Raw genomic sequence first — 27,505 nt, 5'->3', positions numbered from 1 at the left:
GAATTAAGATATACCACTATTCTTGGAATCGCCTCCATCTTCTCTTTTTCCTGAAGAAAAGCAAACTCAGTTTTCAACTCAGGCATCACCAATATGGCATAGGTCCTATATGCTCTGCAATACCGCCCTGTTCCAATCCCATCTTCCAAGCCCACTGATTTACATGAACAACAAACTCTTGAAACAGACTCCTTGCTGAATACGTATAATTACATCCACTAAGTTATATCCAATACTGTAATTCCAATTTAATACGCAAGGCTGAAACTGGGGAAGTTCTGAAGGCCCCACAACAAATCCATGTGTACAAAAAAGTCTGTAAAATAGGGCTCAATCTACTGTGTTAATATGAAGGAATTTTCTGAATTGATTTTTCCACAGGTTTTTTACCTGCATTTTTAATTACATTGTATTGTTTTTTGTGTTTTCGGGGGTTACAGCAGATAACAGATAATATCCTGGAAAATTACTAACTTTTCCGTTTTTCTAGATAGGTTTCTTGCAGTGGACCAACAATCACAAGTACAAGCTACTGACTAAGTGTATCATGAATGATTATTACTAAATTATTTTATTATTATTATTATTATTAAATTAAACAATTGCAAACAGCAGCTAACTTAATTCACGTGATGTGTGCACTACTAGGCATCTTTGGTTTTCTCTTTTTGTATAATTTAAAAGGGAAATGTTCCTTTTTATCATATGAGTCACTTATCCAAAGTTGCTAAAAGTTCCCAATTTTTTTTTTAAAAAAGCTAAATTTGTTGCTAGCTACTTTTGGAAGAAAAGTTGCTAAATTTAGCAGCAAAATTGCTAAGTTGGCAACACTGAGGAGATGGTCCTCACTGCAGAACACAAGATCCAGGGGGCGTGGTTGATCTAGATCCAACTCCTGCCACCTTACATACACCTGAACCTACCCGTCTCCACCCCCCTGATCCCCAAACCTTCCCGTCTCCACCCTCTAGATGTGGATCCAACCCCACCCCCTGGATCTTTGTTCTGCAGTGAGTGGCTACCATCTTTAGCCTCCTTGTTAGTGCGCCCGCCTTATAAGTGGACATCAATGACATTGTTTTGTTTTTTTCATAATTTTTTTTATCATAAATGATTTCTTCTAAGAATGAATTTGAGGACTGTCCCAGAAGGTCCTACGCAGTTTTCCAGTCTGTGTGGAAGTGACAGAAGCAATGCAGGCTTAAAGACATAATGTGAGAAACATCAAAATGGTTAAATTCTTAAACAACAAAGTAAAGTTAACATTTATTAGACTGAACAGAATACAACATTAATAATTGTTGTTATAGTTAACTAAGCCTAAAATTGAAAGCATTAAACGTTTTGTTACTAGAAATAAAATATATATAAAATAAAAAATAATACATAAAAATTCAGCCAGTTCCCAAGGCAACATTTCTCATTTTCATTTCATTATTTAGATTAACTTGATGTTGTAAAACAACTAAACTGAAAATGAAACTAAAAATCCAAAATGTTGGTGAGTTGCTGATGTATAAAAGCATGAACAAGCATGAAATACACAATTAGACAAATATAAATAAAATTCTTGCATTTGCTTAGACATATAAAAATAGATTTATTTGTAATGTTTCTATCACTTAATATTTTAAAAGACTTATATTTTTTCTCTGTGGATGAATCTGACCAAGTATATTTTGATAAACAGTCTTTTTTTTGTATCTAGAGGATAACTTTCAGTCTGAGTCTGCTGTTTTGAAAGAGTTTAAAAGATGCTCCTTGAGCTCTGAATGTAGAAGCAGACCAATGTTTAAATGTGTAAAAGCTTCTCTTCCTGAAGAATTGAGATGAGTTTAGCTTTCACAGCATCATTGTGATTACTTATAATGTCACAGATCTTTCTCATGCCGTCCTGACTGGTTAAACTCTGAGTGATTTCTGAATATTGTTCCTTATGAATCAGTTTTTGCTGAAGAAGTTTATCTGCAATGATCTTAACATTTTTAACTCTCTGAATGAGATCTGACCAGTGTTCATCAAAATATCTTGCTTTATCTGCCTCACTCTTCAGACGTGACTCGCCTCTCTGTGGATGAATCTCATCAAGTTCTTCTTTCTCAATTATCGCAGTCCAGACAATCTTCTTGTCCTCCTCTCTGATAAGAGTCATTTGAAAATCGTTCTCCAGACGTGTCTTGATCTTGAAGAAGTTTGGGTCAGTTTCTCTTCTGAGTGTGATCCCTTCTTTAGGATGGACAGAGGCACCAGGAACATCAAGAACGTGAGGTGTTTTCATCCGGAACGGTCTGTCAGGTCTGGGATGTGGGATCAAAATATTTGACTCTTCCTCCTTCTTAACTTTTTCTTTCGCACCATCATCAAATGGAAAAAAGTAGACATGTAGAATGAGAGGAGCTCTAGAGCGCATGTAGAGAAGAAGGTTGCAGTGTTCGTTCCATCCCAGTATCCAGCTTATAATTAATGTTTTAATAGAGAAGGATGGTTGGAGTATCTTGGCATGGAATCGTGTCAGCTGAACTGGTTCTACAGTTATTCCCTCATCTTCTACGCTGAGGACTTTCACAGCATCTCCGAGGGAAGCTTCAGACTCTCCTAAACAGATGTAATGTGGCAGATGAACTTCCTCCAGTGTCCCTGAGATCACCGTCACGTCCATCACTGGAGCGATTCGGTTGCTCTGCAGTCTCTCCAGCTCTGCGTTGAGGAACTGACCGTCTACAGTTTGATACTGAAGAGTGACATCACAATCACAGACCCATCTCATCCTGGTCCTGACACACTCGTAACGGCCTGGTGGAGTGCTGACCCTGAACTTTGACCCTCCTTCATCTGTACAGACCGACGGCTCAATCTGAACCCACTGATCTGGATCTGCTATATGAACACAAGACTGACACTTCAGCAGAGACTCAATACTGAGCCCAGAAGATCTGAGCTTACAGGACCTGAAGACAGAATGAAAGAGAGATGATTGTCTGACACACAAACAGGGTACAACATTAATTAATTAACTAATAAAAGCAATTTGGCAGTTGGCCGGTGACTTTATAAAGAACAAACTGAAAGAATATGATTCTGGTCCTCGGTGATGAAAGAAAGCAAACACTTCTCATCAACACACAAACTGTCTAAAAACAACTACAGCTACAGCTAAAAAGGAAAAATAAAACGTCACAATTGACACACCTAACAACTTCTGCCTTTGTGTAAAATTCACCGTCAGAAGACTCTGTAGAACTCTGTATATATTCAACTGATCTAAAACCACATTAAAACATATTAAAGTCATATTTTTGTGACGGAGTTTCACAGAGAAAGGGAAGCTAGCTAGTATAAATTACACCTGTGACGTCCATCATTAATAACACAACAGAAGAAATACTGAAAAAGTGTGTGTGTTTTCATCACTAATAACAAACACATTCAGAAACAATCATGCATTTTAGTACTATAGTTTATATACAAATATAGTGTAAAGATGGGTAAGAAAAGGTCAGTATATATATATATATATATATATATATATATATATATATATATATATATATATATATATATATATATATATTTAATCCATTCATTGTTGCCATTGTGACAAGAAGTTGTGTTTAATGCAGGCAATATTTAACCTACACAAACTCTATATTCTCTAACAATAAGTTATAAATCAGCGTTGGACAAGTCAAACATTATTCAATCATCACTGAGTTATAATCAATGAACTCCTGAATTCTGGGTTAGACTGCAAGCTCTGTTTAAAAAACCCTCTGATTAGAAAAATTTAATTCAATCAGTAGCTGATACAGATTTTTACAGTAACTGTGTTACACTGGTCTCTTCACAGCCTGAGAGCAATCAATTAGTAAAGTGATCTATATGGGAACACTTTAGTATAGCGACCAAATATTATTATTAGTACTTCCTGCATAAAGCACATATTCTGCATGACCATATTCTACATCCCTGACAGTCAAGTAACCGGAAACTTTCCCTTTCGAAAGCTACAATCGATGCTGCGCTGCTCAGCGCATTGGGAACGAGAATACCCACGCCGCCGTGCTTGGAAATGTCTGGACCCCACGGTTGTGCAGGTGTGCCCACAAGAACGCAAGAAGGCCTCAGACATTAGTTTGTGATGTTGACTCAAGGACATGAGAGCCCGGAGTGGCATGAACATCCAAACTATAAAATCTTATGAATGTGTGCGGAGAGGACCAACCTGCCGCATCACAAACCTGTTGTAAGGGGGCACCCCTTGCCAAAGCACTAGAGGAGGCGACCCCCCCTGGTGGAGTGAGCCCTAAGACCTATAGGTGAAGCTTGACCGCGCGCCTCATAAGCAAGAGCAATAGCATCCCTGACCCAATGAGACATGATCTGCTTGGTGGCAGCTGCTCCTCTGCTACTACCACCATAACAGACGAACAGTTGCTCTGACTTACGCCACTGGCTAGTGCGGTGGATGTAAGCCTGAAGAGCACGGACCGGACACAGTCTATGAGATTTCTCCTGTTCCGGCGTTGTGAACGGTGGAGGGCAGAAGGCCTCTAGAATGACCGGATTTACAGCCGAAAATGGAACCTTAGGCAGGTAATCAGGATGTGGATGCAAAATCACTTTCACCATTCCTGGGGCAAAGTGTAAGCAAGATGGAGAGATAGACAGAGCCTGCATATCCCCAATTCTCTTCAAGGAAGTTATTGCCATGAGAAAAAACATTTTTAGAGTCAGAAGTTTATCAGACGCTGATTCTATAGGTTCAAAGGGGGTTTCAACCAGACCTTCAAGAACTGTAGCTAAGTCCCATGAAGGGATCTTGGTTTTTACTGGAGGCCTCAGTCGCCTGCCCCCCCCCGAAGGAAGCAAGAGAGCAGAGGATGTCTCCCGAGTGGCGCCCCGTCTACCAAGGCGTGGCAAGCCGAAAGAGCTGCCACATAAACCTTAAGAGTAGCAGGGCATGTGCCTGTTGATAATTTCTCCTGCATGAAGTCCAGAACTGAAGCAACCTGGCAGTTGACTGAATCTACATTGTGTAAAACACACCACCTTTCAAAAACACCCCATTTATTGGCATAACTTTGTCTAGTGGAGGAAGCTCTAGCACTCAGAATGGTCTCAATAATGGCAGGCGAAAGCCCAGTGGAATATCGTGCCCTTCGCCTGAGACAGAAGGTCCCTCCTCTCCGGAATCGCCACGGCGAGCTGTCGAGGAGAGATATCATCTCCGAGAACCACACTCTGTTCGGCCAACGTGGCCCTATCAGCAAGAGGCAAGACCCTTGTTGGCGAACTCTGGCTAGAACTCCCGGGAGCAGAGAAACTGGAGGAAACGCATACAGGCGCATCTTGGGCCATGTGTGCGCCATCGCATCCAGACCCAGTGGAGCTGGGTGACTCAGAGAGAAGTAGAGGGGACATTGCGCTGTCTGCAGTGAGGCGAAGAGGTCCACCTCCGCTTTGTAAAATTTGGTCCAAATCGTGAGCGCAGACCTCCCTGGTGATTTATATAAGAGACTGCTGCTGTGTTGTCCACCCGCACTAGGACATGACAGCCCCTCAATTGATGGAGAAAATATTTCAGAGCCAGAAATACGGCCATCAGCTCGAGGCAATTGATGTGCCAATCGAGCTGATGGCCCTCCCATTCCCCTTGAGCTGGACGGCCATCTAAGACCGCTCCCCAGCCCATCAGGGAGGCGTCCGTCTTTAGCAGTCTGCAACGACACGGCGCCCCTAGAGTGGGACCCAAGGCGAGGAACCGGGGTCTGAGCCACAGAGATAGTGTACGAAGCCCACGGCACGTCACTTTTATTTGCCTTTGAGGATTGGCTCTTGGATGAAATCCTCTGGCTTTCAGCCACAACTGAAACGGTCTCATGTGCAACAGCTCCAGAGGAATCACCGTGGATGCTGAAGCCATGTAACCTAACATCTTTTGGTACTGACGAACAGTGCGATCTTGGCCTAGCCTGACTTTGCTCATGGTCTGCCGAATGGTCTCGATACGAGCGGGAGATAGTTGTGCCCGCATCGTGATCGAATCCCAAACGATCCCGAGATAAGTCGTTCTCTGGGCAGGAGAAAGAACACTTTTCTTGGTGTTGAGTCTCAACCCTAGAGAAACTAGATGAGCTAACACGATGTCTCTGTGTTGGAGCGCCATCTCTCGCGATTGTGCTAATATTAACCAATCGTCAATGTAATTCAAAATGCGAATGCCCTGGAGTCGTAATGGAGCCAGTGCTGCATCCATGCATTTTGTGTATGTGCGGGGTGAAGAACCCGAAATTGGTACACTTCGCCCCCGAAAGCGAACCTCAGGAATTTCCTGTGTTGTGGCAATATTTCTATGTGAAAATATTCGTCCTTCAGATCGATCGTGACGAACCAATCGTGATGTTGAATTTGCACTGTGCTTAATATCTGCACTGTGCTTAATACACACGCAGAAATGCCTGGCAGAAGTTTCCACGCTGCCAGACTCTCTGAGAGTGGTATTAACTTTAATACTTCCTTCTGAGGGGATGTTAGATGTTCCGCGTCCGGAATGACAGCCGGAAACCCCGGCACATCTAACCTTTCGCTGGAAACCGCTGGCCCCCGAAGCACGAGAGGTGACGGGGATGGAGTGGTTTTGTGAGGGTAGCGGGAAGGGGCGAAGAGATCTTGAACGCGCCCCATCCCGCGGGGGACTACCCCCACCAGATTGGGCGCCAGACAATCAGGACTTTCGCTTCTTGTTAATAATAGTCATGAGGTCTGGCTTGGGAGGTTGCTGAGCGCGGCGAGCCTGTCCCCAGTCTCTACGAGGGGGAGCACGCTCCGCCATGCTCTGCTTTTTAACCTCCCTAGGTTTTGAAGGACCGGCGCGGGGCTGGGTGGCAGACGGCCCCTCCCCTTGAGTGCGGCGAGGAAGGAACTCAACGAATGCTTCTTCGTGTTTCTTCACCTCTTTAATCTGGCCACTACGGTGTTCACGGAGTCGCCAAACAAACCAGAGGGAGAAACAGGGGAGTCTAACAGAAACAAACGATCTTTCTGTTTAATACCTGTCAGATTCAGCCACAGGTGCCTCTCCGTGCTGACCAAAGCACTCATTGAACGGCCGATGGCACGGGCCATTTGCTTGGTCGCACGGAGAGACAGATCTGTGGCTCGACGAAGCTCAGAGAACGCTTCCTCGTCGATAGTACTTGCCCATACTCAAATCCTTCAACAGGTCAGCCTGGTATGCCTGTAACAGTGCCATAGTGTGCAGCGCAGCACCAGCCTGACCTGCAGCTTGGAAAGCTTTACCCACTAGTGATGATGTTATACGACAAGGTTTAATGGGGTAGGTTTCTTTATCGAAGATGCGGCTTACGGCGAGAGATAGCTCGCGAGCGTCTCTTCAACCCGAGGCATCTCCGTATACCCCCGCGACTTCGCACCCACTATAGTTGAAAAAGTCGACGTCGAAGGCACAAAGACGCGAGAAGTATATGGTTTACTCCATGACTTAGACAGCTCATCATGGAGGTCCTCGAAAAAAGGGGAGAGACTGATGGCTGTAACCTGGCCACCGCGCGAGTAACCACCACTAGCGATTCCGCGAGAGGAATGCTCAGAGGCTGGCTGCTCGTGATCTGAAGAACCAAGAGATATATCATCCCCCTCCTGAACCGAAGAAGCACCGGAGCGTGCTTCGAGATCACGAGAAGGGATGTTAGGATCTGGTGACACAGCAAGCGAAAAGGACGGACCCGTCTCTTGCTCGTCATGCAGATCCATACGAGAGCCCCACGATGGTAATGCGGGTGCGGACTGGAAATAGTTCAGACGGGAGCGAAGCATCTTAACTGTGAGCTGGTCACAATGCTCGCACCCGCCTTTCTCTATAGCCAGAACCGCGTGCTCTTCCCCCAAACAAACAAAACAGTAATCGTGTGTATCCAGCTCAGACATGGGACGGGAGCATGGAGGAACACAACGCTTACTGATTTGTTGGCTCATTTCTCTTCTTTTACTTTAAAGGTGCCATAGAATGCATTGATACAGTATTTTAAATTGTTCTCTGATATCTACACAGAAGGTATGTGGCTTAGGTAAGGGCAAAAAATCTCCAGAAACGATTTTACATGTCCATTTACAACCCTAGGATTTCTCCCTAGAATGAAACGGTCTGTTATTGGCTTATTTGGCAGGGTCATGAATAATAATGAGCTCTGCTCTGATTGGCTGTTTCACAGTGCTGCTCAATGTTGAGCTCTGCTCTGATTGGCTGTTTCACAGTACGGCTCATCAGCAAGAAGGAAGCACAGGGAGGAAAATATATATTTAAATACTTTCTCTCGCAGTTATATCGTCGGGTAATTATACTGTATATAAAACGCGGGCATCAGGGAGCCGTTATTAATATGCGAGGCATTGAAACTGCTTTTGAACGATCCATCGATCGCGTTATAGTTTCACTTTCAAGAGATGCGATCACACAAACTATGTTTACATTATGGAGCAACAGTACTTACCACACATTTCACAAGATCAGATGCTTGTCAGTGGTGCTCAGGATCTGTAAGTCATTCGCCATCATCCTCATCTCTCCTTACTGAGAGTGAAATCTTATGTACTGTAACAGGCTACCGCTAGCAAGGAGCTAACCATGTCCCTTTAGTGGCTCGCGTTATTTGCTTTCTGTGCCTTTCTGAATACAGACACCAACCCATCCCTGCACTTCACACCCCCTGCACGGCCTGGAACATAACATTTATTGTGTTATTTTTGCTGTTGTCCGCGCTTGTTTATTTACAATACCTGCAGATCTTCTGATGGTTCGGCCGGCTCAGAACAAGGGCGGGTTTATGCAAATGTTGGGGGCGTAGTGATCCCGACCGTTGCGTCACAGTCGGTGTTATGTTCTGATTCGCCTGTTTTTCAGTGGTCTTTTTTAATCACGAGATTTACATATGAAGGAGGAAACTATGGTGTTTGAGGCTCACTGTATGTCATTTCCATGTACAGAACTGTTATTATTTAAATATGCCAGGGTAAAGACAGTTTTTCATTCTATGGCACCTTTAAACTCTTTGTTGTAACGTGAGAGAAAAAGATTTGCAAACCTGCCAGAATGTTTCTTCGACGCACACATGCACAGAATGGTCTGAAGACAAAAGACCTGATGATGCACCTGTGGCTCATCTATTTATAGCCTCGCGTTGCGGGTGCGCGCCGATGACGTCATCGACCGAGGTTATATTACCTCCGGGTCAATTCTATCGACGTGTTACACACAATATTCACAGCTGGTCACGACTAAAGACGTTCCCAATGCGCTGAGCAGCGCAGCATCGATTGTAGCTTTCGAAAGGGAACCAGCTAATTATGAGTTTAGTGGAGCAACAGCTGAAGTTAATGATTTGTTAATAGTGAAAATTGTCTCTGGCTCTGTCTGTGTGTGGTCATGTGATCTGGAGGTAAGGCTGTGTGATACTGACAAGAAATAATATCTCAATATTTTCTGGGATTTTATGGATAGCGATGATTAGACGATATTTTGGTGAGTGTGTTATTGTGCTGGTAACTTAAGGATTGCTGTGGATAGCTGACTCCTAAAGTTTCTGATATTCTTCATATTCTGTGTGGTCAGTTCACACTAATAGAAATTTTAAAATAAAGTTTAAACTGATTTTTACATTTTATGGGCATTTTTACCTTTATAAAGCCATTTTCTTCTAAAAGTGTCCATTATCTTTTGAGTCAAATTCTTACATTTAACCAGTGAATTAGAATAATAAGACATTTGGGCTGACATGAATGCATTTAACCTGCAATTACTAATGCATGAACAATGCTTTGATATATTAAACATAAAACGTTGAATACTGATATTTGAAATTATTCAAAACATAAAACAAAATAGTCAGTAGGTTGCAGCAAGTCTCTGTTAATAAGTGATTCATTGCGACTGAACCGAATCATTTAAAGAGTTGATTAATTCAGGAACGAAACGCCGTTATGTTGCTCAGAGACACAAAACAGTGCTGTGGCTGAGTTTGGAATTATTTTTGTTGGTGAAATAGAGCAAAAACAGGCAATATGGTGTCTAAAACACAAGTCTCTTAATTAACTTCTTGTTTATTGAACTGTTGTAAAAATCATTATCACATTTGTAATTATGGTCATTTTTGGAGAAAACCGACACTCTTCGTGTGAAATTGATAAAGTGGTATAAATATATACATTTTCTGCCCCCATGTCTTGAATTTGTGATCATTCTAAATGTATTTTAATAGACTGAATCATGCCATGAAAGCACACGCACTCGTCTAGACTTCACGTAATATAAAGCATGCTCGCTGTAGCGGTGTTTTGAATGGTTTTTGCAAAATACTCAATAATGTCAAATTGCACATCGTTAAAACAACAATTACGATATTATCGCAGACGATATAGATCGCACACCCCTATTTGAAGGAGGCGTGGCTCTGAAAGAAGGGTGGGATCTTTTGGAAGCTAGCTTGCTATTGCTAACCTCCACCAACCTCCACACGCTAGCTTTACTGTGTGAAAGCCTCAATCTACAGAATGTGGACTAATATTAATAACTAGACTACATCAAGACTCTACCCCTGGTTTCTAGTATCGATATGTGTGTTTTTTTCAGTAAAAAAAAAAAAAAAAAAAAAGTCGTGACGTATTGTCAAGTATGGTGACCCATACTCGAAATTGGTGCTCTGCGTTTAACCCATCCAAGTGCACACACACAGCAGTGAGTAGTGAACAAGTGCACACACACACACACCGTGAACACACACCCGGAGCAGTGGGCAGCCATGCTGCAGCGCCCGGGGAGCAAAAACAGTAAATCCAAGCAAATATACAAATAAAATATATGCAAGCACTAAATTTGCTAGAATAATTATCATAATTAGAAGATCTGGTCTCACATTAACTGGGCCGTATTCAGTGATGTATGAAGAACAGAGCCCTGAACTATTAGCCACAGTCTGTTAAATCTGTCAGTAAGACACACAGTATATTTCACTCACCTGCTGACGTGTGGATCACTGATGATTCTCACAGGAGGCTGTTTAATATCACACAGAGACAATGAGAAACCAGGATAAACCCCAAATCCAGCACAGAGGGGTTCAGTGAATGTGGTGTTGAATGTGTGTAAGTGTGTGAGTGTGTGTGTGTCAGAGACGCTGTAGAAGGACAGAGAGCCGGTCGACACGTCCACATACACTCCTGCTCTATTAGAGGATGAACGGACAGCAGGTATATCAGTGAAGTTCTTATTGTGACAGACAGAGAATCTGTTATTAATGCAGAACAGACTCCAGGATTTGTCATTGGATCCAAACACACAGTCATCTCTCCATCCTTTCCTGCTGATTCCTTTATATGACACTGATATAACAACATAATCTCCGCTCCATTCAGTCTCCCAGTAACAGTGTCCAGTCAGACTCTCAACACTCAGAACCTGAAGAACATCATCAAATCTCTCTGGATGATCAGGATACGGCTGACGATCTTTCACACCTGTGATCTTCTTGTTCTGATCAGACAGAATGAGTTGAGGGTTTGCTGTGTTTGGATCCAGTGTGAGATCCCAGGCATCTGAACACAAGAAGAGAGAAACATCAAGAACAACACAACAGTGAAGATGTCTGTGTGTGTTTACAGCTAAAGTCCAAACTGTCCTCACTCTTCACAAATGTGTTCACTAATATAGTGAAAGCTGTTGAAGAGCGACTAGTGATTCAGATCCCACGAGCAGTGCTGGTCCTAGACTTCTGGAGCCCAAACAAAACTCTGTGAAAAACCCTGTCAGGCCTAAAACAGTGCAGACTAGTGTTGTGTAAAGCAGCGGTTGTGGGTTTAGCATGCACACAAGTCAAGTCAGCTTTATTTCTAGAACGCTTTCTACAGTACAGATTGTTTCAAAGCAGTAACAGATTGAGATTGTGCTGTAAAGCAGCTCTAACAAGCCAGTGTGTGATTCTAGAGCTCAAGTCAGTTCAGTGTTGATTCAGTTCAGTTCAGTAAGTGTAAAGTTCATCAGTTGTGCAGACAGACTGTATATACAGTGTATTTGTGCTCATACACAAACTCCACTGAACACTGAACACACAAGATAGTGCTGTTTTACATTCATCACATCTGTGTGGAGATTGCTGTGTGTATGGATGATCATTATATGATGCTGTGTAGAGTTACTATGGAAAAACATGTTTTTATAAGAGTTAAAACAGTTCTGAAAGAAGCTTTTGTGTTTTTGTGCAGAGTTTAGAGAAAAGGAGCCATAGTTTCAGAGATTGTAAGCATAAAATAAAATAACTACAAGTGAAATGAAATGCATATTTTGACAGTGATGCTCTGCACCATCTAGCTGTCAGAAAAAACTATAATGAAATAATTTTTCAGATGTGATTTACTGAGGAAACTAAAGCATGAGAAATATAGATTACTCAAGAAGTAAAATACAAAAATACATAATTCTCTAAATATGCAAACTTTAGGTCCGGACCTCGGCTTGGTTCCATATATATTTTAAATATATATTTTCCATTAATATTTATATATATTTAGAGTCAAACACGCTTCATTCAAGCTCTTCTCGTGTGTGTCGCTTCCATATAAAGACACTAAAGCATCATTAAGAGCTTTTAAAGACGCAGTTATTTTAAAAACAGAAGCAGGATCACAGCGAGCAGCAAAATAGATCCATACTTTTGCAGAAAACAACAATGCTGCAAATATAGTTATTTCTGACCGTTCAAACCAGGTTTGTGACAAAATGTTTATCATCTACATTGACCATTATTAATCAGTATTTTAAGAGCATTTAAAAATAAATATAATTGTTACAATTGGGAAAATTATTTGTAGATGGCAAGTAAAGACAACATTTTGCGTCTTCTCTTCACAGGAGAGCAGTTCTAAGCACCATCATATTGATGCATTCTTTGGTAAAATAAAAGTTTGTGTACATTTTATTTCATCCAACTATTTTAGCAAATATCTGAAATTATTTAATGCTACACAGTTAAAGAAAAAGTTTAAGAAAAAGTTAACCAAAGACAGAATAATAGAAATAAAAAAAAGTCCAAAAGTATTGGAACAGTAAAGACAAAATTGCTAATTACATTTTATTATTGGGTGATTCAACACAGATGTTTTATCAGCTAAGAAGTTCAGCACTTTTAGAGTTCATCCCTCTATCTGATGAGAGCATAAGTATTGGAGCAGTTGCCTCTCAGGTCTTTCTAAGTGATCAGCTGTGTCCTGTTGCATTAATTCTTCAGATATTAAAAGCAGGGAATGTGTCGTATCAGTTATATCCATTACTTCTGTATTCTGAATCTTGCATTCGATGATGACACACACAAACCATGATGAAGATGAGGGATCTGACTTTGAGAGAAAAGCAAGCAATTTGGATGCTAAAAGAAAAGAGGAAGTCAATTAGAGCTCTAGTAAAAACAAAGGGCATGGAGAAATCAAGAGTTTGGAAACCACCAGCAACCAACAACTACCTGATCGGCTGAGAAAACAACAGTAGTTGATGACAGACAAATCATAAAAGCTGTGAAAATGAATCCTAAAAGACGTGTCTGTAAAATCAGCAACAACTTCCAGAAAGCTGGGGTGATGCTCTGACAATATACTGTCCTCAGGAGACTTTCACACAGAATTACAGATGCTGCACAGCAAGTAAAAGTAAAGTGCAACATAGAGTGTAAGAAGCAAGTGTCCATCTCAGTCCAAATCACTGAAATCAAAGTTCAGTATTATAGTGTAAGAATGACAACATATCCACGTGTTCTAGTCTAATAATAATAACATTATCATCAAAAAACACTCGTCCTGAGGCTGAACTTTTATCCAGGGGTGGGCCGGGGGGCAGCACATGTAAAGCATGCAATGACGGGCAATTTAAACATTTGAAAGGACATTATGGCAGTTATTGCTTTCCTTATTCAAACTGATTTTATTTATTTATTTATCGTGAATATATGGTTGACCTGAAGAATGAAAGCTATATCATAAACTTGGGAAATTATGAGCTATATCAGCGCTTATCGACACTAGGGGTGTGACAAAACACTTCAGACAATATTTTAATACTACTTTTAATTACAAAAATAAATATTTTAACTAATCTAGGGCTTAACTAATGATTATTTTGGTGATCAAGTAATCTACTGATTATTTTGACAATTGAGTAATCTGATATTTTTAGTAACACAAACAGGTCTAAGTGTAAACCAGGCTTTATTATGACTATTTACTATTTATATATAAACTAACGATGAGACAATAATAACTGGCTCAAATAAAATATCAAAACCAAGTAACTGCATGGTTTTATTGAACAACGCTTTTAAAATACATAATGTAATATGCCTATACATAATATGAACATAACCAACTGAAGTACATAATGTATTATAACAAATACCTGCAGGGGGCGTCACCGGCCTGACGTTTCACTTTACAGCGAGATTAATGTTTAAATCCATTACATTTTAATATTCGGCCACATGCAAACTCAGAAACCTTTATTTTGAAATTGTGATGTACAATAAATGGCATATTTAGAAATAGGTTGATGTATTCTATTGTATTGATGTATAATAAGGTTTATAAATTATTTACGTTATAAATCTAGTGAGATAATCCACAATGTTTTCCAGATGAACGTGAAGCAGTTATCTTTTTTTTTTTATTGTGCAATAACAGAACAACAAATACAAAGACAAAGAAAGAACAAAAGACAATGAGAGTTACAAACAATAATCCAAAGCATACCGTGTTAGTTTATAAGACTTACACCATGAAAGAGTCTTACATGCAATATAATTATTAGAGTTTCTTAAAGAGTTTACATACACATCAAAATTGTCACGGTTTGGTTTCTGTTTAGTTTCCTGTTTGCCCTTATTTGGTTTTGTTCCGGTTTTCCTCATTAGTTTTCTTCAGTTTATCATCGTTAAATCTGTTCACCTGTGGTTAATTAATCAGCTTGTTAACTCCTTTATTTTCGGTTCTTTATAAGCACTGTTTGGTTTGAATATTTGTCCTGTCTAAACGCTATTAAATGGAAATAGTGTGTTGATGCATCTCCGTTCTCCTAATCTACAACCACATATCCTTAACAAAAATCTTTCCTGAAAATTAAAAAATGAGTTTTCACCCAATAGAATAAGCAAATTAAGATATTTCGATTTAAAATACTCTAAATGTGTCTCTATTGAATTAAATAATTTGAGGTTATTTTTTGTGGCATTAAATCCATAAACGTTACCCAGGACAAAGAAAAGATCATTTAAAGTAACCAATAAAAAAAGAAAATGGCCTTCAGGATCAGATATTATCTTACCCCTAAACTTGTGCTTCAAAGTTAAAACACCTGCTGAAAAATTAGAACCAAATGAAGAAAATAACTCATCACCCCATTGTGATTTCCAAAACTTAAAATCACTAGAATTTGCATGTGACTCTAAAAACTAATTATTAATAATAACAATAAACAAATCAATAAATATAATAAAAAATGAAAATCAATGATAAATTATAGAATATAGAATGTACATTTCCTGAAGAAAATGTGAGTGGGTGCTTGCAGTGGCAAAACTCGCCACTCGGTTGCTAGGGTGTTTCTTGTCACTATGAATGACATAAACCAACTCCTATGCCTCTGTGACATTCAGAATGGAAGATATCCCTCTTTGGATTTTGGTTGCTAGGGTACTCTGTTTGGTTGCTAGGGAGTGGCTTGGCAGCTGCCAATCATGAAACCCCAAAGGCTGCTTGTCCGTATGAATGATATAAACCAGCTCCCATGCCTCTGTGACATTCAGAATGGAAGATATCCCTCTTTGGATTTTGGTTGCTAGGGTACTCTGTTTGGTTGCTAGGGAGTGGCTTGGCAACTGCTAATGATGAAATTCCAAAGGCTGCTTGTCACTATGAATGATATAAAGCAACTCCCGTGCCTCTGGGACATTCAGAATGGAAGATATCCCTCTTTGGATTTTGGTTGCTAGGGTACTCTGTTTGGTTGCTAGGGAGTGGCTTGGCAGCTGCCAATCATGAAACTCCAAAGGCTGCTTGTCCGTATGAATGATATTAAGCAACTCCCATGCCTGTGTGACATTCAGAATGGAAGATATCCCTCTTTGGATTTTGGTTGCTAGGGTACTCTGTTTGGTTGCTATGGAGTAGCTTGGCAGCTGCCAATCATGAAACTGCAAAGGCTTCTTGTCACTATGAATGATATTAACCAACTCCCATGCCTGTGTGACATTCAGAATGGAAGATATCCCTCTTTGGAATTTGGTTGCTAAGGTGCTCGACAATGGTTGCTAGGGAGGGGCTAGGAAGTGTTGAGGTGATTCATGATTGGCTGTTTGCTGCCCCGCGTCAAATGAGACCACCCTCATGTTTCTATGACAATTCAGTCCGGAGATATCCCTTTAATCTCTTTCAATGAATGTCTATGGAACTTGTTGCTAAGGTGCTCTAAATTGTTGCTAGGGCGTGGCTTGATAGCTTCACAACGATCCTGAGAGATTGATTGGTCGTCTGAGTAAAATGAGCCCACCCCCTTGTCTCTGTGACACTGATCCAGAGCTATGTTCAATACAAAATCCCTATGCAATTTACCATAGTAGGTGAAACGCATGCATTTCATGGGACGTCCTGCTCCATAGTAAGTCAATGGGAAATTTTGGGCAGCTCCTGCCCCCCAGGGGTGCAACTTTTACCCCATTGTGAGGTATGTTCTTACAGAGCCTGCCAACCTCTTCAAATGTGGCAAATCACAAGTTTCTGTGAAATCCTTGATCTCTGTAGATTTAATATATATATTTATATTTGCATTAAACTGTAAGCCCTCACACTACAAATAAAAGAAAATCATATATGGAAATATTATCTGTGACAGCTCTTTGATCTCCAGCCACTTGTTTGTAAGGACTAAGTTCCATTCATTCATTATTTGATCGCTTGCATCATTGTTCGGCGTCTCTAATAGTAAGGAATCTTCAACTTGGTTCATTATTTATTTGCACAGCATCCACAATACACATCATTTCAAAGCAGCTTGTTCTGTTACTGCTATAATGGCTTCATTCTTTACACTGAGCAGATTTACTGGGCAATACTGTGATATATAACAATGATAAACGATACACTGTTTAAGATCTAGCTATTTATTCCCCTTTTAAAAAAATAGCCATGGTTTTGCTACTCTAGCAGTTAACCTTTATCAGTACCACTGTAGTGAAGGAGACTGAATAATGAATATTTGCAGCCTCTCAGACAATTAGAATGATTTTTTTATTTAAAGATATTTACATATTAGTCAGTTTTATTCTAAGAGTATGTAAGATGGTTTTCTAAAAATATTAATAGTAAACGGTCTGCTTTTTTCGAGGTGATTTGCGTGTGTTTACACTGTGTGCTCCTGAGCATGACCTAAAACATGGCGGAATCCGACGCCGCGTGACGTAGATTCCCAGAGGCTTTCACACATACAGTCTTTACTGATAAAATACCAGCAAGTTACCATTAAGAGATCTTGTGTGAACAGGACCTTTTCAAAAATCCTGCTAAATTTGTTCTACAATCATATCGTTCTGATGGAGATGACATGATTATACTCTGAGCTGTTTACAAAGCTCCGCTGCTTTTTAATGAGTTTTTCTATGTAAATATGCGCTAGATGGACATGTTTTCATCTCGCTTCTCCATTCATCAGGGCTGCAGCTCTGCTACTGGATACTATTATACACGCCTCGTGTTTATAAGAGCAAATCATTCTGATTGGCTAGTAATGTTATTCTGGTTGAGAGTGAAAGCTGTGCTCATACCACTGCTAGACCAACTCATGGACTCTGAAGTCATATCAGCAAGGTTTTACAAATGTAGGATTTTTTATATATATATACACTCACCTAAAGGATTATTAGGAACACCATACTAATACTGTGTTTGACCCCCTTTCGCCTTCAGAACTGCCTTAATTCTACGTGGCATTGATTCAACAAGGTGCTGAAAGCATTCTTTAGAAATGTTGGCCCATATTGATAGGATAGCATCTTGCAGTTGATGGATATTTGTGGGATGCACATCCAGGGCACGAAGCTCCCGTTCCACCACATCCCAAAGATGCTCTATTGGGTTGAGATCTGGTGACTGTGGGGGCCATTTTAGTATAGTGAACTCATTGTCATGTTCAAGAAACCAATTTGAAATGATTCCAGCTTTGTGACATGGTGCATTATCCTGCTGGAAGTAGCCATCAGAGGATGGGTACATGGTGGTCATAAAGGGATGGACATGGTCAGAAACAATACTCAGGTAGGCCGTGGCATTTAAACGATGCCCAATTGGCACTAAGGGGCCTAAAGTGTGCCAAGAAAACATCCCCCACACCATTACACCACCACCACCAGCCTGCACAGTGGTAACAAGGCATGATGGATCCATGTTCTCATTCTGTTTACGCCAAATTCAGACTCTACCATCTGAATGTCTCAACAGAAATCGAGACTCATCAGACCAGGCAACATTTTTCCAGTCTTCAACCGTCCAATTTTGGTGAGCTCGTGCAAATTGTAGCCTCTTTTTCCTATTTGTAGTGGAGATGAGTGGTACCCGGTGGGGTCTTCTGCTGTTGTAGCCCATCCGCCTCAAGGTTGTGCGTGTTGTGGCTTCACAAATGCTTTGCTGCATACCTCGGTTGTAACGAGTGGTTATTTCGGTGAAGTCGTGGCCTAATGGTTAGAGAGTAGGACTCGTAATCCAAAGGTTGTGGGTTCGAGTCTCGGGCCGGCAGGGATTGTAGGTGGGGGTAAATGAATATGTGGACATGTGTAACTCAAAGTGAGGGTTTGAGCTTTTATTTTGAAATCGTGATGTATTCTCCTGTGTTTGTGTAGATTTATAAATGATTTACCTCACAAATCTGATGCTATGTTCCCAGATGAAGGTTATAATAAACCCAAACAGAGATGAGTTTGAGACGCTCCACACATGTAAATGATAACAGTTTCTGTGGAGCTACTGTGAACGGAGCCGCTGTGAGATGCATGAACTTAACCTACATGCATGGAAATAATTAAAGCACTGCATCGCATAGAATTATTTCATTCAATCCTAGCATCTGTGAATTCACAAATATGATTCATTATGATTTTTAAATGGGTTTAATATATCATGCAGCCTTGGAAAACAGTCTAATAATGTGTTTTCTGGATTCTCGTCTGTGAAATATGCCACTTCCGGTATTTTGCCGGTTAGTCGACGCAAGCAAAATGAAGTCGCGACAGCCCTATTTATGTATGTATGTATGCATGCATGCATGGATGGATGGATGGATGGATGGAGGATGGAGGATGGTGGATGGATGGATGGATGGATGGATGGTGGATGGTGGATGGATGGATGGATATCATCTTCATGAATGAAAAGGGAATCTTTAAAGTGAATTTTATTGCACAGCTGTAGAGTTGAGAAATAATAAAGCCTTTATAGTATTATATAAGTGTTTAAAGAATGTGTTCATGGCTATGAAGGTATGTTATCAATTATCAAGTTTGTTATACCATTACAATGTCGTTTAGGAGACAGCATCGCTAGCTAATGTTAGCCTAAACACTTACATTAATGTTTATTAGTCAGCATTTAAATCAATTACGTGTCTGGGTCTCCTGGGATTACCAGACTCAGCATATAAAAGTATATGTTGTGAAATAACATGAAACTGTATTTTAATGTCGCTATCATTATTTATGGTGTTGCATTTATTTAGTTTCTCAGTTTCCTGACCAGAGTCAGGAGAGGTTTCTGTGAGGATCACAAGAGTCTCTATAAACCACAACATGAAACGAGCTTCAGCTGAAGATAACGAGCTGCTTATCTTTATTCAAATATCAATTTATATAGTTTATAATAATTATTATTATTATTATTTTGTGTGTGGCGCTCTCTATTGACCAGCCACCACAGAAATACATAGGAACGCATTATGTATTAAAATAAATATATTTACATATTGCTGTTCTGTTTACATTATGTAGTGATTTGCTTCTTAAATCATCTTTGAGAGCAAAGGAGCCCCGTTAAAAAACTTGTTAAAAAACCTTATAAGCCTTATTAACCTGATAGAAAAACAATTAATGTCTATGAGATAAGATCAGTGATACAGTCAAACAACAATCTGTGTGTGTCTGTGAGTGTGTGTGTGTGTGTGTGTGTGTCTATCTGTGAGAGTGTGTGTGTGTGTGTGTGTGTGTGTGTGTGTTTATATTCCTACACTTTTGCAGTGCTGCTGTCATCATGATCTCTCCTCCATGATCCACACTATAAACACACAAACACACATTAATGTAGATCTGCATCACTCACACACACACACACACACACACGTTCAGTATGTCAGTATTAGTGTTTGACATACTTCAGCATCTGCAGTTTATAGTTTGGATCCTGCAGTTTGTGTTTGAGCAGCTGGACTCCTGATGGTCCTGGGTGATTGTAGCTCAGATCCAGCTCTCTCAGGTGTGAGGGGTTTGAACTCAGAGCTGAAGACAAATAACCACAGCCTTCCTCTGTCACCATACAGCCAGACAACCTACATACACACACACTCAGATCATCTACAGACACACACAGACATATCATCTACAGACACACAGACAGATCACCTACAAACACACAGAGATCACCTACAGACACACAGTCAGATCACCTACAGACAGACACAGACAGATCAACTACAGACAGACACAGACAGATCACCTACAAACACACAGAGATCACCTACAGACACACAGTCAGATCATCTACAGACACACACAGTCAGATCATCTACAGACACACAGTCAGATCATCTACAGACACACAGACAGATAATCTACAGACACACACAGATCATCTACACACACACACACACACACACACACACATACAAATCATCTACAGACACAGACAGACAGATCATCCACAGACACACAGAGACAGATCATCTACAGACACACAGACAGAGAGATAATCTACAGACACACACAGACATATATATCATCTACAGGCACACACAGACAGATAAACCATCTACAGACACACACAGACAGATATTCTACAGACACACACAGATCATCTACATACATAGACAGACAGACAGATCATCTACAGACACACAGACAGATCGTCTACAGACACACACAGACAGATCATCTACAGACACACAGACAGATAGATCATCTACAGAGACATAGACAGATTATCTACAGACACGCAGACAGATCATCTACAGACACAGACAGATCATCTACAGACAAAGACAGATCATCTACAGACACACACAGACAGATCATCTACAGACAGATCATCCACAGACACACACAGACAGATCATCTACAGACACGCAGACAGATAATCTACAGACACACACAGATCATCTACAGACACACACACACAGATCATCTACAGACACACACAGACAGATCATCTACAGACACACACAGACAGATAATCTACAGACACACACAGATCATCTACAGATACACACACACACAGATCATCTACAGACACACACAGACAGATCATCTACAGACACACACAGACAGATAATCTACAGACACACACAGATCATCTACAGACACACACAGTCAGATCATCTACAGACACACACAGACAGATCATCTACAGACAGATCATCTACAGACACGCAGACAGATCATCTACAGACACACACAGATCATCTACAGACACACACACACAGATAATCTACAGACACACACAGACAGATCATCTACAGACACACACAGACAGATAATCTACAGACACACACAGATCATCTACAGACACACACAGTCAGATCATCTACAGACACACACAGACAGATCATCTACAGACACGCAGACAGATCATCTACAGACACACACAGATCATCTACAGACACACACACACAGATCATCTACAGACACACACAGACATATCATCTACAGACACACACAGACAGATAATCTACAGACACACACAGATCATCTACAGACACACACACACAGATCATCTACAGACACACACAGACAGATAATCTACAGACACACATAGACAGATCATCTACAGACACACACAGTCAGATCTTTTACAGACACAAATCAACATTGTGACCAGTTGACTGTAAATTATCTCTTATATGTTGTTAATACCTCAGTATCTGCAGCTGACAGTTTGTACTCTTCAGTCCATCAGAAATAAACTTTACACCAGAGTCCTGCAGGTTATTGTTACTCAGATCCAGCTCTCTCAGGACACAGTTTGAGGATTGTAGAGCTGAAGATACAATTTCACAATGCTGATCTGAGAGATCACAGCCAGCAAATCTGGAAGAGATAAAATACATTTTAAGAATTAACACAAACAGATAGATCATCTACAGACACACATTATATAAAATGTAAGAATTTGCGTTAAAATGTTTATGCTTCATTTTCAAAGCCTTCCGTATATGGTATCAGCCCATATATGGTATCATTTGAAAGCTTAGAGTCTCTTCTTTACAAAGAATAACTTTTGGTTTTATAGCAGTAAAATTAAGCTTAGAAATACATGAATTTCCGCCTAACGATTGCGAATAATTTTTCCTAGGAATGTATATTTTTTATATTTTTCACAATACAGTCAAGTCATATATCACAAGAAATCTCTCATTCTCAGGAATTTGCCAATGTAGATTATTTCATTGTGTGACTGGCCATCTGGAGCACCGGGTGGGCCGCTGTACAATGTGGGCTGGCCATTTCTTATATATATATATATATATATATACTGTATATATATATACACAGGTCCTTCTCAAAAAATTAGCATATTGTGATAAAGTTCATTATTTTCTGTAATGTACTGATAAACATTAGACTTTCATATATTTTAGATTCATTACAACACAACTGAAGTAGTTCAAGCCTTTTATTGTTTTAATATTGATGATTTTGGCATACAGCTCATGAAAACCCAAAATTCCTATCTCAAAAAATTAGCATATTTCATCCGACCAATAAAAGAAAAGTGTTTTTAATACAAAAAAAAAGTCAACCTTCAAATAATTCTGTTCAGTTATGCACTCAATACTTGGTCGGGAATCCTTTTGCAGAAATGACTGCTTCAATGCGGCGTGGCATGGAGGCAATCAGCCTGTGGCACTGCTGAGGTGTTATGGAGGCCCAGGATGCTTCGATAGCGGCCTTAAGCTCATCCAGAGTGTTGGGTCTTGCGTCTCTCAACTTTCTCTTCACAATATCCCACAGATTCTCTATGGGGTTCAGGTCAGGAGAGTTGGCAGGCCAATTGAGCACAGTAATACCATGGTCAGTAAACCATTTACCAGTGGTTTTGGCACTGTGAGCAGGTGCCAGGTCGTGCTGAAAAATGAAATCTTCATCTCCATAAAGCTTTTCAGCAGATGGAAGCATGAAGTGCTCCAAAATCTCCTGATAGCTAGCTGCATTGACCCTGCCCTTGATAAAACACAGTGGACCAACACCAGCATCACTGACTGTGGGTACTTGACACTGGACTTCAGGCATTTTGGCATTTCCCTCTCCCCAGTCTTCCTCCAGACTCTGGCACCTTGATTTCCGAATGACATGCAAAATTTGCTTTCATCCGAAAAAAGTACTTTGGACCACTGAGCAACAGTCCAGTGCTGCTTCTCTGTAGCCCAGGTCAGGCGCTTCTGCCGCTGTTTCTGGTTCAAAAGTGGCTTGACCTGGGGAATGCGGCACCTGTAGCCCATTTCCTGCACACGCCTGTACACGGTGGCTCTGGATGTTTCTACTCCAGACTCAGTCCACTGCTTCCGCAGGTCCCCCAAGGTCTGGAATCGGTCCTTCTCCACAATCTTCCTCAGGGTCCGGTCACCTCTTCTCGTTGTGCTGCGTTTTCTGCCACACTTTTTCCTTCCCACAGACTTCCCACTGAGGTGCCTTGATACAGCACTCTGGGAACAGCCTATTCGTTCAGAAATGTCTTTCTGTGTCTTACCCTCTTGCTTGAGGGTGTCAATGATGGCCTTCTGGACAGCAGTCAGGTCGGCAGTCTTACCCATGATTGCGGTTTTGAGTAATGAACCAGGCTGGGAGTTTTTAAAAGCCTCAGGAATCTTTTGCAGGTGTTTAGAGTTAATTAGTTGATTCAGATGATTAGGTTAATAGCTCGTTTAGAGAACCTTTTCATGATATGCTAATTTTTTGAGATAGGAATTTTGGGTTTTCATGAGCTGTATGCCAAAATCATCAATATTAAAACAATAAAAGGCTTGAACTACTTCAGTTGTGTTGTAATGAATCTAAAATATATGAAAGTCTAATGTTTATCAGTACATTACAGAAAATAATGAACTTTATCACAATATGCTAATTTTTTGAGAAGGACCTGTATATATATATACAGTGTATATATATATATATATATATATATAAAGAATGATAGTAAATGTACGTAGCCTATATTCATCGGCCCAGACAAACGACCTTCACGTCCCACTTGAGTCGAACATTCTAATTAATTTAATAATGTGTTCTGGCTCAGTGCAGCGGCTCAAAAGCGCTCGTCAATGTCAAAATGTTTGAAATAGCCAATCAAATCGAAGAAGGTGGGATTTAGCCTACTGTTCACAGAAGCTTAGCTGCGCTGCACTTGAATGCGAGCTGAGGTAAGATAAGCAGCTGAACATGACGAGACAATTCAGCAATATTTACCAAGTTTACCATAAAAAATGTTAAACGACAGACATTAATTTTCAGGAATGTAAACTACTGGCCTTTTCGAGTTACTCTGATTTTAATGCCATTTACGTTATTCGTCACAATGTGGCCTACATAGAAACATCAACGTTCATTTTTTCAGCAGACTTTTTCAGCAGACTGAATGTTTGTATACAGTAGGTAGTCAACCAGAATGCCTATTACCACCGTACTTACCGTCGCGGTAATGCCACAGCGGCAAATACAAATCACTCAGATGTGAAAGTCGTTTGTGAAATCACCACCAGGTGGCGCAAAGAGACGGATCACACGCTTGTTCAATAAAGTAGAAATGTGAAGTACAGGTCTGCGCTGGATTGTTTTTCAGTCCCACTCCCACGAGGTTACATTCCGCACCCACCCGCTCCCACTATATATTCACTCTTTGTTCACCCGCTGTCCTGTCTGCTTAGAATAATTTTCTTCCTGACCCGACCGTTCTCGCTAAAATTAGATCTCGTTTCCAGAATCTCACATTTAAATTTCACATTTAAAAAAGTGACCGGGTATGTTTAGTGTTTCTAATTTATCTTATAAAAATCTACATTAAGCTGACATGGCATGAAATGTAATTCTCTTTTTATAGTGCTGTACTTCAATGCATTGAGGAAATACTGCATGAAGACGATGAACGTTCTGCTAAAAAAATTCAAAACGAGCTTCAGTCCTGATTACAGTTAAAAATATCAATCAGCACCATCAGAAGCTCCATAAAGAAACTTGGATGGACTTATGGCAAAGCCCGGTAAGCATCTATAATCATAGCTATACTGTACAGTGACTAATTTTCAATACTTACGCATTTTTTATAAAGTGAAATATTTTCACGGGACCGACCCTATGATCAGGGACAACAACAAGGCCCTGCACCATAGCCAAGTGCAGCAGTGGATGGATGTTTAGGAGACCTTTGACAATGTAATATTTGCTGACGAAACAACTGTTGCTTTGGAGCGCTTTGCTTTGATGTGCTATAAAAAATAAGGGTCGGCACGTTGCAAAACCGAAGGCCAAACATCCCATTAAACTTCATGTTTGGGGGGACATGTCCTGTCAGCGACCAGGACCAATAGTTGTCTTCGAAGGTTAGTTCAAAAATACTGTACAGCTTAAATTTTAACAGCATCTTGAATAGTTTCTAAATATTGCTGAATTTTGACTTGCAAATTTACAGGAATTATGGACCGACACTACTACCAAGAAAGCATAATAAAATCTGCGCTGGCGCCATACATTCATCACCACTTTAATGGACCTCATCGCTTCTTCCAAGGTAAAAAAAAAAAAAAAAATATATATATATATATATATATATATATATTTTTTTTTTTTTTTTTTTTTATAATTTCTGGAAGAATATGTTTTCTAATATTTATCTTTATTTATAATACAGATAATGATCCAAAACATACAGCGTCAAGACAGTGTATTGCTGAGGAGGGGATCAACTGGGTGAAAACACCAGCCGAGTTTGTGTCTTTTTGTTCTTGGTTGCTTTATGTTAGACAAACTCGTTCATGAAATGAGCAAAAGCAAATTTCCTCTAACTTGCCTCTTGCTGGCAGATCACCAGATCTCAACCCCATCGAGCTGGTTTGGCACGCACTGAAGGAGTTTGTCAGATGTGAAGCTAAACCATGGAACAAAGCTGAGCTTCTCCAGGCCATTGTGACCTTCTGGACAACAAAAACGACCTGCAATAAATACATTGATCACCTTCACAAGGTTTTGCCGGCGGTGGTACAGTGCGACGGGGGTTCTACTGGAATGTAGAAATGTATATTTATTGATCTTTTTTCATTATTTATTAAAGAAAATTGCTGATCTTTCTTAAGGAGTGGACGAAATCAGAATTTATTTTACTTGGGGATTTAAATTGGGACTGGTCATCACATATGTCTGATCCATTCAGGGGTATTTGTGACTCTTTGTTTGGAGCAACTTATAAATGTGCCTACCCGGTTAAATCAGAAAGATCCAGCTAAATCCACTCCACTTGATGTAATTTTAACAAATGCTCCTCATATATTTACTGCAGTTGGAGTGTTTTGTAACGATGTCAGTGATCACTGTGCAATAGTATGTTTGAGAGATTGCAGGATTCCAAAGGGTAAATCACGTTTTATTTTGAAACAACAATTTAAATATTTTAATGAACAAGCTTTTTTGCAAGATATTTATTTGATTTATTTTATATTTATTTGCGCTTTGTTTTACAAATACCTGATGTTGACTTAGCATGGGAGTATTTTAGATCAACTTTTTTAGCTTTATGTGATAAACATGCACCTTATAAAAGATTTAGAATAAGAAATAGAGATAAATCCATGGTTCAATATCTTCACTTTTAAAAAAAAAGAGATGTTGCGTGGGCTTTAGCTAAGAAAACAAATAATCAATTGGACTGGGTTAATTACAGAACAATAAGAAATAATTGTACTAAATTGGTAAAAAACTCAAAACGTGATTATTATTTAAACATGTTAAATGAAATTTTTTATGATCCAACTAAGTTTTGGAAGTTAACCAAATTAGTTTCTGGTTCAAAAACTTTAACCAGTCTGCCTGATTATTTTAAATTAAATAAGTGCGTAATTAGAGGAAAATAAAATGTTGTGAATGCTTTTAATAGTCATTTTATCTCTGCTGGTTTATCTAAGGATTTTAAAAATTTAAAAGAACAAATTATAAAAACATCT

The 27,505-nt window shown here is 40.0% G+C and overlaps 1 protein-coding gene across 1 annotated transcript in view; it reads right to left on the bottom strand.

The window, feature by feature from the left end:
- Positions 1 to 1,261: 1,261 nt before the first annotated feature.
- LOC306872869 (NACHT, LRR and PYD domains-containing protein 1 homolog) overlaps positions 1,262 to 27,505 on the bottom strand; it is a gene marked incomplete at its 3' end in the record, with an annotated part of 43,365 nt that continues 17,121 nt past the window's right edge. Inside the window, exons 5-9 of the mRNA XM_079421754.1 lie at positions 22,212 to 22,385; positions 20,459 to 20,632; positions 20,315 to 20,361; positions 11,031 to 11,607; positions 1,262 to 2,948 (exon numbers count right to left, since the gene is read on the bottom strand). Of these exons, the coding sequence (XP_079277880.1) occupies positions 1,793 to 2,948; positions 11,031 to 11,607; positions 20,315 to 20,361; positions 20,459 to 20,632; positions 22,212 to 22,385 (2,128 nt within the window). The remainder of the gene's footprint in view (positions 2,949 to 11,030; positions 11,608 to 20,314; positions 20,362 to 20,458; positions 20,633 to 22,211; positions 22,386 to 27,505) is intronic.

This window comes from Barbus barbus (genome assembly GCF_936440315.1).
Source record: "Barbus barbus genome assembly, chromosome: 7".
In the NCBI taxonomy this organism is placed as follows: domain Eukaryota; kingdom Metazoa; phylum Chordata; class Actinopteri; order Cypriniformes; family Cyprinidae; genus Barbus; species Barbus barbus.
This window is presented reverse-complemented; position numbering and strand designations above follow the sequence as displayed.